Here is a 13,680-nt window from a genome sequence, read left to right as displayed (position 1 = left end):
GCAACCCTGAATTTTAGTTACAGTACAGACTTTCTTCCCAGTCTTTAACATGGCTGCCTAGTGCACCAGTACTAGTTATCTCCTAGTACAGACTTTTCTTCCCAGTCTTTAACATGTCTGCCTAGTGCAACAGTACTAGTCATTTCCTAGTACAGACTTTCCTTCCCAGTCTTTAACATGGCTGCCTAGTGCACCAGTACTAGTCATCTCCTAGTACAGACTTTCTTCCCAGTCTTTAACATGGCTGCCTAGTGCACTAGTACTGGTTATCTCCTAGTCACACAGGAGGCCGCACCCCTTAGGTAAATTCTACGTTGTGTAACTTTGTATTTTCTAAGCAAGTTTCTTAGCCCTTATGGCATTACTTTCACTACTTCAAGCTTCCCCTGCATCAAGAGAAGCCAGACTTGAAGGGCTGCACACTGTTTCTGTTTTCATGACTTTTCTGTGAAGGTAAAAATGGGGTTAGTGCTGTATGGTAAACATTACCAGAGCAAAGAAGCTGAGGGTAGGGAAAGGAGCTGATTGGCCAAGGGCAGAAGGAAACCTTGGGTGTCAGAGCTGTCTACCATTACAGAGCAAAGCACTAAAAAGGGCGCTGTAACACAGCTGCTATGCCCTGTGCCCACCGAGTTCATGCTGAAGCTTGGTCAGAAGTAGTGGGTGCTGAAAGGTGGGGACTGGTGGGGTGCTAGTCAGGAGGACAGAGGTCTTGTGGGTAGGCTAATGCTTGTCTTGCAGGGATGGATTAGTCACCTCAGGACTTGGGTCTCCTTTCTCCCTCCACATGAGGCTATGATCCTTCTGCTTCCTAGAGAAATTAAATTAGAACAAGGTCCTTAACCAAAGCCAGAAAATATTGACACCTAGATATGCTCTTGAACTTTTCAGCTACATAAGGTTCCTTACAGGTCATTCATCATTCATTCAACAAATAACTGCTGATGAATTATCCAACCTCAAGTATCCAACAACAACAACAAAACAGACTGACTGTAACAGTATTGTGGTACTGTGATTTTTTTTAAAGGGCTGAAGAGAAATCTTGGTAAAGTGTTCATGAGAACCCAAATTCAATCCCCAGAACCCATGTAAAGGTGGACGGATGGAAGTGATTCTACGAAGTTATCCTCTGACCTCCACAAGGAAGGTTGGGACCATCAGGTTTTATGATTTCAGTTTTTCAAAGTAATAAAAATAAAAGAATGGCTTTAAATGAGGCCAGAGAAGAGGGAAATATATTTAGGGACTAAGATTTTTCATAAACTCTGGACAATAAAGCATCTTACTGAAATGATGAGGAGTCTGTTTTGTGGGGCTTTCTACCATGGCAAAGCTGCATATAAAGGAAGAAGGTCTGAAAGCCCTCACTGTGCAGGCAGTCATGGGTTACCATAGCAGCGGCACCCTCTGGGACTCTGAAATCTCATGATCTGGTTAATTTAACCTTGAACTGGTTCATCCCTGGTTCTGTGTTGAGAACGAGTACTGTTAGAGAGAGTTAAACAGCTTGAAAAATGCTTTCTTTCCTTGAATGTGTAACACCAGCGAGCAACAACCAGTCAAGAGCTTGTGCTATTCTAGTCAACCAGCCCAACTGTACCAACCAGTTCTCCGCACCCCCCTTTCGTTCCACTTATCCTTGCCTCTTCAGGTGGCTCTCCTCATCTTGGCTTGAAACCCTTCGTTCACACACTTTTGTTGACAGTGGCTTGTTCCCTTGCTTTACTAAACTAGTTGGACAATAGTAAGAAATGATCGCTAGGTCACAGTGCAATTTTCTGCCACTTTGAGTTGTTGCTCATTCAGCCTGAACACACGACTTTTGCACTCACCCCTACGTGGCAAAGCATACCTGCCTTTAAAGCAAATGCATCAGTCCTGCCAGGCAATACATTTTTAACCCCTTGATCTCTTACCACCTTGCACTACAGAATATAAAATGACCTAAAACTATGTCTTAAGTAGTGGCCAAACTTCAAAAGACACAGTTCTAAGTTTAATCTTGAGCCCACAACATCAGAGGTCTTGCTGTTTTAGTCATAAGTGCCATGTTTTCTTTTGTAAGGCAGGGTCTAATGATGTTGCCTGGCCTGGCACTTAATGTGTATGCTAAACTGGCCTCAAACTCACAGAGTTCTGGTGTTTCTTCCTTTTGAATGCTGGTACTAAAGAATAAGACAGAGCCACCAGTTACAAAATGGCACCATTTCACTGTTTTTAAGAGAGAATACAATAAACTTTCTGTTGTCTTTCTTGAGGAGGCTGATCTTGCTGCTGAGGTTGAGGCTCTTGGAGCAATGGCAGGAAGTAGCAATGGAATTGCTTATGGAAAACTCATGTCCTAGGACTCCGACCTAGTGCCACTGGATCCTTTACAACGATCTCCAGTGAACGGGCTCACTGCAGTTTCCCAAAAAGGAAAGAGCATGCCACAGTCCCCTTGCTGGTACACGGGAGTTCAGCAGCATCATAAAGAAGGTCTGGGAGGTCACTGTCCTCCAATCTGTATCCCAGGATGCTCTGCAGAACTTCTGTCAGTACAAAACAGTCTACACTCCTTAGTCTCTCACTGCCTTACAGACAGTACAATACACATCCTGTAAGCTCAGCCAATATGTGCAACTCTCCATGTTCACCTGACTGAGACAGATGCTGGCAACTGCTCTGGACACCACATGACTCTTCCCTTCCTATTTAAACTGCTTCTCAACCTCCAGACTCCAGGGTGAGTCCATGGTCTAACTGAATGACTTTCCTGTCCTATTTTCCTTTCCCTTCACTTACTATCAGGAGTCACTCAAACTTACAATTTGAATGAGGCCGTCTCCAGGTTTTTCTCTCACTGTGCTATGGGCTCTGTTCTAATGGGGTCCAGGAAATGTCTGGAGGTGTTTGAAGGGAAGGCTGTGTCAGCACCCCTTGGCTCTATCAGTCTTTCTGAATCCAGTAAAGCTAGGTCAGTCTGTCCTTCCTTCCTATCCGTCCCCCCCTCAACCTTATAATATACTCACATGCTTCTTTTCTGTCAGCAAATTTAAGGCTTAAAGGATTAGATAAGAATTTATGGCTGAGAAATAAGATTTCTTTTTTAAACTCAGGTCTGTCTTTTTGCTCTTACTTACTGATGGCAGAATCTTCCTCTCTTGTCCCATTCCCTACAGGTCACTTTCTTCCAGATTCTTTTTTTATATATATATTTTTATGGTTTATTTAACGTTATTTGATGTACATTGGTGTGAAGGTGTCAGATCCCCTGGAACTGGATCTCCAGACAGTTGTAAACTGCTATGTGGGTGCTGGGAATACCCGGGTCCTCTGGAAGAGCAGTCAGTGCTCTTAACCACTGAGCCATCTCTCCAGCCCCCTTTCCTCCAGATTCTTAAAGGAGAAATGAATTTGTCACATACTTCTGCGTTAGTCCCAGATGTCAACGCTAATGTCCCTGCTTTCTGCAGTACCACTGTTGTCAGTGTGAGCTCTGAATCTCTGACTCCCAGTTTGCAAACCCTGTTAACTGTCTTGGTCCAGCAACAGGTAATTCTCATCCTCCTGAGTGTAGAAAACCATTCTGTGTCCTTCCCTCAACAGCCACCATTCACACCAGTCCCTACGAAAGGCTCCAGGATAATAAGGGTGAAGCCGGGACCCATGAAAAACATCCACTCATCATTTTCCTTACATTCCTTCCTTTCTGGTGGTGTTCTCAAGCCTTCTCTTTCTGTGTTCCAAACACTTCTCCATTTCCTACTCTATTAGCCTTCTGCTAAAGAAAACTACTCTCCTATTTCTGTTACCGTTCTCTGAAAGGGGTAGCCAAGTCCATTGCTTTCCCGCCAGTCATTGCCCAGAGACTATACAACCTTTACAGTTAACAACCTGCCTCATACCCACCTCGGTGGACTCTAAACAAAAGTTCATACTTTTGTTGTTCCTTTCCCCTCTCTGCAAGGAATGTTTCTTCCCCTGGGTTATCTGGCAAGAACAGCAGCCCATCCCTAAAACAGTAATTTTCCTCCCAGTTATACAAACATCAGAAATTCTAGTCAAATACCTGCTGTGCTCTTCAAAGACACACGGTGAAAGATTTCCCCTTTTGGGAAATGCTATGATCACCATTCAAAAGAGCCTGAATTGTCTAACAAATAATTTATTAATTCCTTAAGAAAAGTGGCTTATTGATGTCTTTTTTTAAAAAACAGTTTTCTACATAGCCCCCAACAAGCCTAGAACATCTGATCCTCTCAGCGCAGCCTCCTTTCTGAGGTTGTAAGTGTGCAATTGTGCCTGGCTAGGGTACCTTCTTTTATTATATCCTATATTCAACCAACCAACCAATCTAAGATTAGTCCCTTTCCAGAGGGCTGCTGGAAAGCATATGACCAAGGGCAGGAGCAGAACAGCATGTTCAAAGTGCTATGTAACACTGGACGAAGTGCACCAAAGAAAATCCCAGGTGCCTCAGAAGTTCTGTTTAGCAGTAGCTCAGTTGTAGAAAACACAGTCCTAGAATCCAAGGTACTTTCAAAACCGAAGGGGCTTCTGAATGCTACCCATGAACTGAGAGACAAGGGTTAGGGGTTCTGTATGGTTAGAATACATTTTGAAACAAGGAAGAATTTTATCAAGCAGTCATTGGCTTGAATTGATACTCTGGTCTGAAGAAGGAAAAGTGCCTCCAGGCTGCGAGGCCTTGCCTGCTGTTCATGGAAATGCATAGCACATTTCCGTAGGCAGGCTAGGAAAGTTGGAGAGACTGCCTTCATCCTCATGGCTCTGTGTGCACGTGACGGGATGCATGTCTTTACATAGTTTAGCACAGTCAGAAGTGTTATCAGTTCCCGTCATTGCTCGACAGAGATGAGAAGATTTGGCCTAAAAGAGTTCATTTACTGGCTGTACAAAGAGTAGCAAAGGCTGGACTCTAGACAGCTGCATAACCAAGTCAAGTGTTTTCCACTATGCCAAGCTTCTACTATGTTCATGATATCTAATTTTAAACTAAATAAGAAACATTTACGTATATGAACACAGTAAAAGCATGCTTCGATTCCATGCATAGCCAGGGTGAAAAGGAGAACAAGTGGAGGGAGACAGAGATTTAACAAGTCAAGCCCAAGGAACAGAAGACACTATGGGTCAGAAAATGTCAGATGGAGAAACAGAATAAGGGAGAGAAAGGAAGAGACAGCCAGTCGTATCTGAAAGGAAGAATGAGTTAAGCTGGGGTCCTTTGAAACCCTTCTCCAGCACACCCTGATTTTACAACCCCAACAGTCTTGTCCGCACTTTTTATACCCATCTCATCTGTTCAGGGAGCCATGGGTTAGTTTTCCACAGATTCCTAGAACCCTGACCTTATGTCTGCTGAATCACTGTAGTTAATTTTCTTCTACCTGTTTATAATCAAAGATAACAGCAATTTGCTTTTAAAAATCTGCATTATCTTCTGTCCATAAAAAGCAACAAAAAACAAACACCTAATACTCCCAAGTATACTGGTAGAAAGAAAGAAATAGGAAAACAGGCTGGCTATCCTCTAAACAGTGTATATACAAACCTGCCACAAATATTCCCATTATCCACTACTAGGCAAGGTATACAATAAATAATAATATATAATAATAAAATGCTTATAACATACTGCTTTTATTTTATCTAATTGCTTGGTAAATTTGGTTAAACTGCTTTCAAAATGATGTCAAAACATACGACCATATTGGCATCTAATAAATTATTGGTTTGGTATAGTATTTTAATGAGAACAGGCTTGATAATACAGTCTTTGGATCGCAGATACAGCTTAGCAACTTCATGGCTCTAAGAAGATTACTTAAAATCTTGAGCTTTGGGTTCTTTATCTATACCACGGGTTAAACAGGGCTCAATGAGAAACAGGGCTCAATGAGAAAAGGTTCCTGTGCCTGATGACCTGAGTTTGACCTCCTGATCCCACAAGGTGACAGGAGAGAACCCAAAGAGTCGTCCTGACATGGATAGGACACACAACTAACTGCACACACACACACACACACACACACACACACACACACCAATAAATTAACACAATTTATTTGCCATAAAGGTCGTTCTAAGAATGAGTTGTGAGCTTGAAATTGTACCTTGTGTACAAGCAACTGTTCTCTCCTGTGAACAGTGGTCATTAACCCAGCTGCCGAAAACATCATTACAATTTGCTTTTTTGCTTGCTAATGAGTTTGACTGTAAAGGTTTTAGGAAAGCTGTTTCTACCATATGTGGACATTAACTGTCTTAAGTCAAGTGCGAACTTGTTTACTGCTGAGACCCAGGAGGGACATCAGTCATTGTAAGTCAAACACAGACGCTCACTAGTTACTTGAGAAGCAGGAGGGGCAGTCTCGGACAGAGCCTTCACCTCAAAGTCGATCAGCTGCAGGTCAGCTATCAGTGTCACCAGCAGTCCGCTGCTGTAGAGCTCTTGTGCCAGCTGGGCCACTGCCTCTGTAGGGGGTTCCTTGTCATTTGTACCACACAGAATCTCCTTCATTGCTTGCAGAGACTTCGACACTTCTTCTGAAGCCTAGAGATCAGAAAGCATGTTAATAGTTAGAAAGAATACAAATTTTAGGTTGTAAGGGAGCACACAACACACACACAGCAAACAACTTCCATCATCAACAACAACAACAACAACAACAACACACACACACACACACACACACACACACATACACACACTTCTTGGGCCTTGTCTATTTTATAACCAAAGATCATTTTCTGACTATAAACAATAGCAGCAACATTAGTAGGTATTGCTTTCTTTAATCTTGAAGAAAAGTTACTATAATTTATGTGAAAAGATTCCTTATATTTTCTCTTAGTAATATAACTAAAGACTCAAACAATATTATTCATAGTCTAATTTGAGACAAGCTAAAAAGAAAGTGTATTCTTGAAAAGTATGTCGAGTGTTTTGAGGAATTACCAAATGTTACAAATTTTTTGCTACAATTTCTCAACGGATCCCTACTCTTTTGGTCTTCCAACAGTCCAGGCATAAAATCCCAAGTTGTTATATACAACTCATAAGCTTTTGACATGCTTATTCCTCCTACACAATCGTATTTTTTCTACTTGTAAAGCTTATATCAGTTTACCACAGTTCAAGAACAATAAGCAGAACTAGAGGCAGAAGGCAGCTAGTGTCAAGTCTGGGAGTGGGATGTGAGGAATGACTACTAATGGGTGTGGGCTTCTTTCGGGAATGATGGAAATGTTCCTGAATTAAATAGCGGTGATGGTTGCACAATCTTGTGAGTTGTAAAAATCCAAAGTTGAGAAATTATATGGCATGAGAATTCTACCTCAAAAGCCCTCATTAAACTAGTACAGTTGACAAAAGAAAGACTAGTTAACAATTTGTGTTTCTATTTTTAAAAAAGTATATTTTGGTTGATTTTATATTGCAAGTATCACATCACCAAAAATGAGAAGAAAATGAATGGAATAAGACAGGATTACAAAAAACAACTTCTGTCAGCATGGCACTACTTTTTAAAAGGCATTTCTCAAATTCTTTAGCTTATTACAGGCTTAAGAATACCTATAAGAAAAGCTTTCTGCTATCATGAGGTCGAGTCAGGAGACCATATTTTCAGCACCCTGTCACCTTGTGCACCTTTTTACCTTTATACACTTCATGAGATTACAATAATTTGAATTTTAAATGTTCCCCAAAGGCTCAAGTGTTCAGGGGAGGTCTCTCCTAGTCACCGAGAATATGCATTTGAATGGGATTGTGGGATGGGCCATATGATCTTCTTTTGTTCCTTTCCCATCCCAGCTACAAGCTCTGTCATGGGTTCTCTACACGATGATGGGCTGTCCCTACAAGAGGCCCCAGAACAATGTGGCCGATTGATCATAGACTGAAGTTTCCAAAACTCGGAGAACAAATAAACTTTGCCTTTGTATAAGCAAGTAACCTCAGGCACAATGGCTGTTTCACCTTTCTCTACTTTCCTTACCTTCGTGTTGCTGTAACCCCTCTAATTTGGAAATTTAAGGAAGACCTGCACCCACACACTCTACTCCTTTCACTCAGCTTTCCATTGGGGGAACTCATCTCTGCGGCTGCATGGAGGCAGTCATTCATCAAGTGCCCCATCTCTACTCCTCCACTCACGGGTGGGTATGCTGCAACATCTTTCTTGGTCCTACAGTTTGTGAATTTGGGGGCTGTTCTCATTAAGAAGCCGTGATCTACAATACATTCGCATGTGTTTGTCCTGGTGTGCTGTTGTGGAATATTATTTTAACTAGGCAAAGATATGTTACATGTGTTTATGCTGCGGAACATTACTTTAACTGTATAAGGTGTGTTACTTTTGTTTCTGCTGCATTTGTTTAACTATGTAAAGATGTGTTGCATTTGTTTCACCTTGCCTGCCTAAGACACCTGATTGGTCTGATAAAGAGCTGAAAGGCCAACAGCTAGGCAGAGAAAAGATAAGTGGGGCTGGCGGGCAGAGAGAATAAACAGGAGGAGAAATCCTGGCTCGAGAGGAGAATGAGGGAGAAAAAGAGGAGAGAACAAGAGAGATGCCTGGGGCCAGAAGCCAGGCAGTTGCCAGCAAAGCGGACATGAGAAGCAGTGAAAGTAAGATATACAGAAGGGAGAAGTAAAAAGCTCCAAGGCGAAAGGTAGATAAGGAGAAACAGGTTAATCTAAGTTAAAGGACCCAGCCAGACATGAGCCTAAGCTGGGGCGAGCATTCAAAACTATTAATAAGTTTCTGTGTCATGATTAGGGTGGTGGCTGGTGGCTGAAAAGAAAAAGATTGGTATAGTGGGCATATTCACAAACATGCCCACAGAATGTGTCCACGTACCATTAGTGGGCCTGTAGGATCTTCACAATGCATATTTCCTACTCATCAGATATTACTGAACATGTCTCCAAAGTTCAGACACATGTGTTTTGTCACATGTGTAGCGAGCAGAAGTGGTCCTGCTCTTAATCTTCGTCAGCATTGCTGCGAACGTGAATGTGTTCTGGGCTTAACTGGCCTTCTCCCGGTTAATAATGAAAACTTGGAGGTTTTTAATTTTTCTTTTTAATGTTTGCCATTTAAATACTTTATGAAGGTTATTTTTAGTTTGTATTTAAACCAAAATTTGGCTGTCTCAAAAACTATCAGAATTAGAACAAGATATTTCTCCAATTTCTTAGAAAGGTTAAGGGTTTATCACATACTGAGATAGAAGCACACTATGACCCTAAGATCTCTTATTTTATAACAGGTCATCTTGAATCTAGTCATTGCAGAGAGAACCAACCATGTGGGATTTAAAATTCCTTCAAAGAATGAACAAAGGCCTCTCTATGAGAAAGCCCTTGGTCAGACCTCAGAACAATGTGGAGAACTGCGCAGTTCTCTCTTCCCATCACCATAACACAGTACGAGACAGCTCTATGTCTGCAGAGACTTGGGCTGGGTCAGAGGGACACTGAAGAAAGGTTCAGTACAACAGACCCAACATTTACTAGCTGCATAAAAACCCAAAACAACCTACGACTCTTAATTCTTCATTAAACTTTTACATGGGCGTGGCCTTGAAACACACATTTTAATAATGGTTTTGTTTTAAATCATACCTTGTCTGTCTTTTTGTCTTGCTTTTCCAAAATGGCCAGGTTGTCTTTCAGGATTTTCACAATTTCTGCTGGATTTTTGTGTGATTTACTAAACAAAGGCATTTTTTTCATGTTTAAAGATCTCTTCTTCCAATATGGAATGCTAAAGAAACAAAGAAACAAAAACAAGCCAAGTTAAAACACGGTAACTTTCAGCTCCTAGCCTGCCCACTTCTCCAGACTGGCCAGTCCCATCCACTCTTGATTGGATACCTTTCCCATGGCACACACTTGGCTACTGATTTTACTCTCTGGGCATTGTTCGACCTGTGTCTAGTTCGCCCACTCACACTTAAAATGAGTCAACTGTGACTCAGAACCATTTGCTACATAAACACAAGCTCAGGGCTAGCGTGTGGCTCAGTTGCCCAGCATGTGCAAGGGCCCTCCACTCTACCGTCAGGACTGGGAAAACAATACTTGAGTTCCTACCTAGTCTTGATGAATGGACTAGATTCAGAATATTCTTGACTATCATTTTTCTATTTTAAAACGAAAAGGCTCTTAAAGTAAAGAAGGAAAGGTTAAATAATGATAATGGTAACATTTTTAAACCTAAAATGATGGAAAGGATATAAATGTGCGTAAATATTATTATATTTTTGTAGGTACTTTATAGCAATATGAAGAAAATAAAATGTTACCCCATAAAACCTAACAGCAGAGAGGGTAGTGGAAAAGTCAGCCACACACACAAAAAAACCCAAGAAATAGAATCACAACAGCAAAAACGAAGAAGAATTCTTTAAACTCCATCACTTAAAGGACTTTTCTAGTCAAGATTAATGATCAGATATAAACGTAAATTTGTCTTGTGGCTTTTAAAAGAAATAAAATTCCTCTTTCAAAGCACATTCCAACAGAATGGCCTTTCAAAAACAACAGCAACGTGCAAAAAATGCAAAAAAACTTTGGACTGAGCAGCCCCATGCATTCTCATAGAACCATGGGAAAATAAACATGGTTCTGGGAAGGAAAGTGTACAGCCTCACAATTAAATCTCTAGCTAATACAGTGTCTGCACACACAGGTTATGTATGTCTACACATATAATGCTGAAAAGAATAAATGGAATCAAGCCCACAAACAGCTCAACAAAATTAATGCTAAAAATCCGATATGGTTCTTGAAAGGAAGCCTTCATATAGTTGGCAGGACAAGTGGGAGGCTGTGAATTTACAATTATAATTCATTCATCTGAGAAGAACAATAAAAAAGAATTTAAAAAGTTCAAAAGGAAACCACGTCAAATATCTCCAAGAAAAGAATAGGAATAGTGACAGAAGCAGAAAGAACAGAAACAATCCTGTAGTTACTTCATCCCTGTCTGGTAGCATCTGTCTGCCTTGGGCCACACCCCCACCCATGGGAGGGAGGGATGACCACCTGAGCAGTGCCAGGATATGCTCCACACCATGCTCCACAATTAGGTCTCAATGAACTGTGACACAAGCCAATCAAATACAAAGACGAAAGATAACAAGCGTTAGTGAGAATATGGACAAAAGGGAGATGTAAACTGGTATAGCTAGGACAAGAAATGGTGTGGAGGGCCTCAAAAAGTTACTGGTAGAACCACCCACTAGTTGGTCAATATTTTTCCTCCAGGAGACATAGCCAAAGGGATAAAAGTCAATGCGTGAATGGGGTATCTGCATCCCGTGAACACCGAGCACCACTCCTACAGCTAACACACATCACACATCATAACACACAAAATGTCTATGAATGGATTGATAAAGACAGATATCACAGAATGCTATTTGATCTTAAAAACGGGGGAAGTCAGGCCAACGAGATGGCTCAGTGGGTAAAGCACTTGCTATACAAGTCTGACAACCCGAGTTCAATCCCTAGAACCAATGTAAAGGCAGAAGGTGAAAACCAATTCTCTGACATCCACATAACCCACTGTGGCGCACGCACACACACAAACAATACTGAAGGGGAGAGGGCTATGTCACGTGTGACAACACAGACCATTACTGTATTAAGTCAAGCACAGAGAGACAGGTATTCTAAAACAAGTGAATTCATAGAAATTGAGAGTACCATGATGGTTGCCAGATGGGCAACTGAGAAGGGAGGGAATGAGCAGTTGCTGATTGAGAACTTCAGATAGAAGGGATTGATTTTCAGATCTAATACTACAGGGTGACTAAGAGCAGTAATAATGTGGTCTATATTTGAAAATAAAATTCTTCACTAGCACTTTCCTCATTGATGCTTTAAGCTAAATGAAATAATATATTCTAATCTAAAGAAATTGCTATTTTACTATGATATTTTATTTAATATAACAAATTATAAAGTTCTAATGCTCTAAATAAAATGGTTAGATAAATAATTTAAAATTTTTTCCATCACTTTTAATTATATGTATGCATGTGGGTCTGTATGTAGGTATGTGCATATGAGAAGTACTTGTAGAAACCAGAGGCAATAAGACCCCGGGAAGCTGGAGTTACAGACATTTGTTAGCCAACCATCATGGAAGCTGGGAACAGAACTCCAGTCCTCTGAAAGAGAAGTACATGTTTTAACTGCTGGGCCATCAGGCCCCTAAATATACTATTTTTAAAGGAGTAGAAAGCTTCCTATCCATTTCTTAGAAAGAGGTGAGACAGAGCAAGCTCTTAGGCTGCTTGTGGAGCATCCTATTGTATAACTATGTCCCAGTGACCTCATCTGTCCTCCAGATTCTTACTGCTCTTAACTACTAACAATGGCAAGAATTACCATATCACATATTCCTTTGCCTGCCTGCTTACACATATGTACCGGGTTTCTCCAGAGCACCAGTTTCTATGCTTGACTGGTAAGTCTAAATAATATCAAAATACCAATGATTCCTAAAATTCATGGTTTGATATAGTTCCAATCACAGGTTACAAAAACACCCCTAGCTGAAATTATGAACAAATAGCAGATAAGCAAGCACAACAGATTTGGTTTTTTTTAAATATATTTTTGCAAATGTAAATGGAAACTAGGGCCGTGAGTATACTAAGCTTGTTTCCTATCACTGCATCTTTCTCACAGGCAAAAACAAAATTTAAAAAGATCAGCAGGGAGGAAATGAAATGAAAAGTGTAATGAATTACTGTAAGCAACAGTGACATCAAAAACCACACAGATTAATGGAGAAATACCCGAAATAAATACAGATACATTTCTAAAATTTTAGAAGCAATGAAATAAATCTCAAAGAAGGGGAGTACAGCTTAGCAACAGAGTGCTTGCTTAGCCATGAGGCTCAGGGTTCTATTATTCCCAGAACAGCAAAACAAACAACCCAAGCATTTATTATAAATAGACTACAAACACAAAAATTAAATTTCTATACAAAATTAAAACTTCAGGCAAACAAGAAAATTCTGTGCTAGGAATTCAAAAGAGAACTGGTTAGCATCCCTCTAACGGAAGACTTTAGCCAGGTTGAAGACTATGGTGCAAGCTGAGGAAGGTCATGAGTTCAAGGCTAGACTGAGCTTCACAGTAAGACCCTGCATATTAACCAGCTAAAACTGAAAATCTCTTTGAGAATAAAAAAAATCCATCAGAGAAATAATATATAGACAATAGAAAAACACAGAAATACAAATACATAGTAAACATTTAACCACTTTCTTTAATTTAAAACTGAAAACTCAAAGTGAAAACTATTTTCCCCACTACACAATAAAGTGAGTTTTGGTTTTGTTGTTTTATTTTGTTTGAGACAGTGTCTTACTTAGTCCAGGCTGGTCTTATAATGACTACATAGTTGAGGCCTTGAACTTCTGATTCTTTTGTCTCTATCCCCTAAGTCCTGGAATTACAGGGGTGCAGCACTATACCCAGCTAAATAATGCAGCCTTTTGTTATTATGCTGACAAAACTCTAACTGAATAATGGTGCAATGCAACTGACTCTTTCATTACTAACTGCTGAGAGTTAAAGCTGCATAATAATTTGGCCTTATGGTTCTAGAATATTAGATACAACCTCTGGCTTAGGAG

At 40.5% G+C, this 13,680-nt stretch overlaps 1 protein-coding gene across 7 annotated transcripts in view; it reads right to left on the bottom strand.

The window, feature by feature from the left end:
• Positions 1–13,680, bottom strand: part of Cab39l (calcium binding protein 39 like) — a 105,433-nt gene that overhangs the window by 44,931 nt on the left and 46,822 nt on the right. For all 7 annotated transcript variants that reach the window (XM_048448199.3, XM_048448190.3, XM_085698611.2 and 4 more), the window contains 2 exons: positions 9,641–9,782; positions 6,398–6,562 (listed from right to left, as the gene is read on the bottom strand). In XM_048448199.3, coding sequence (XP_048304156.3) covers positions 6,398–6,562; positions 9,641–9,751 — 276 coding nt within the window. In that variant the 5' untranslated portion in view covers positions 9,752–9,782. The remainder of the gene's footprint in view (positions 1–6,397; positions 6,563–9,640; positions 9,783–13,680) is intronic.

This window comes from Myodes glareolus, chromosome 12 (assembly GCF_982192425.1).
Source record: "Myodes glareolus chromosome 12, mMyoGla1.1, whole genome shotgun sequence".
Taxonomy (NCBI): domain Eukaryota; kingdom Metazoa; phylum Chordata; class Mammalia; order Rodentia; family Cricetidae; genus Myodes; species Myodes glareolus.
This window is presented reverse-complemented; position numbering and strand designations above follow the sequence as displayed.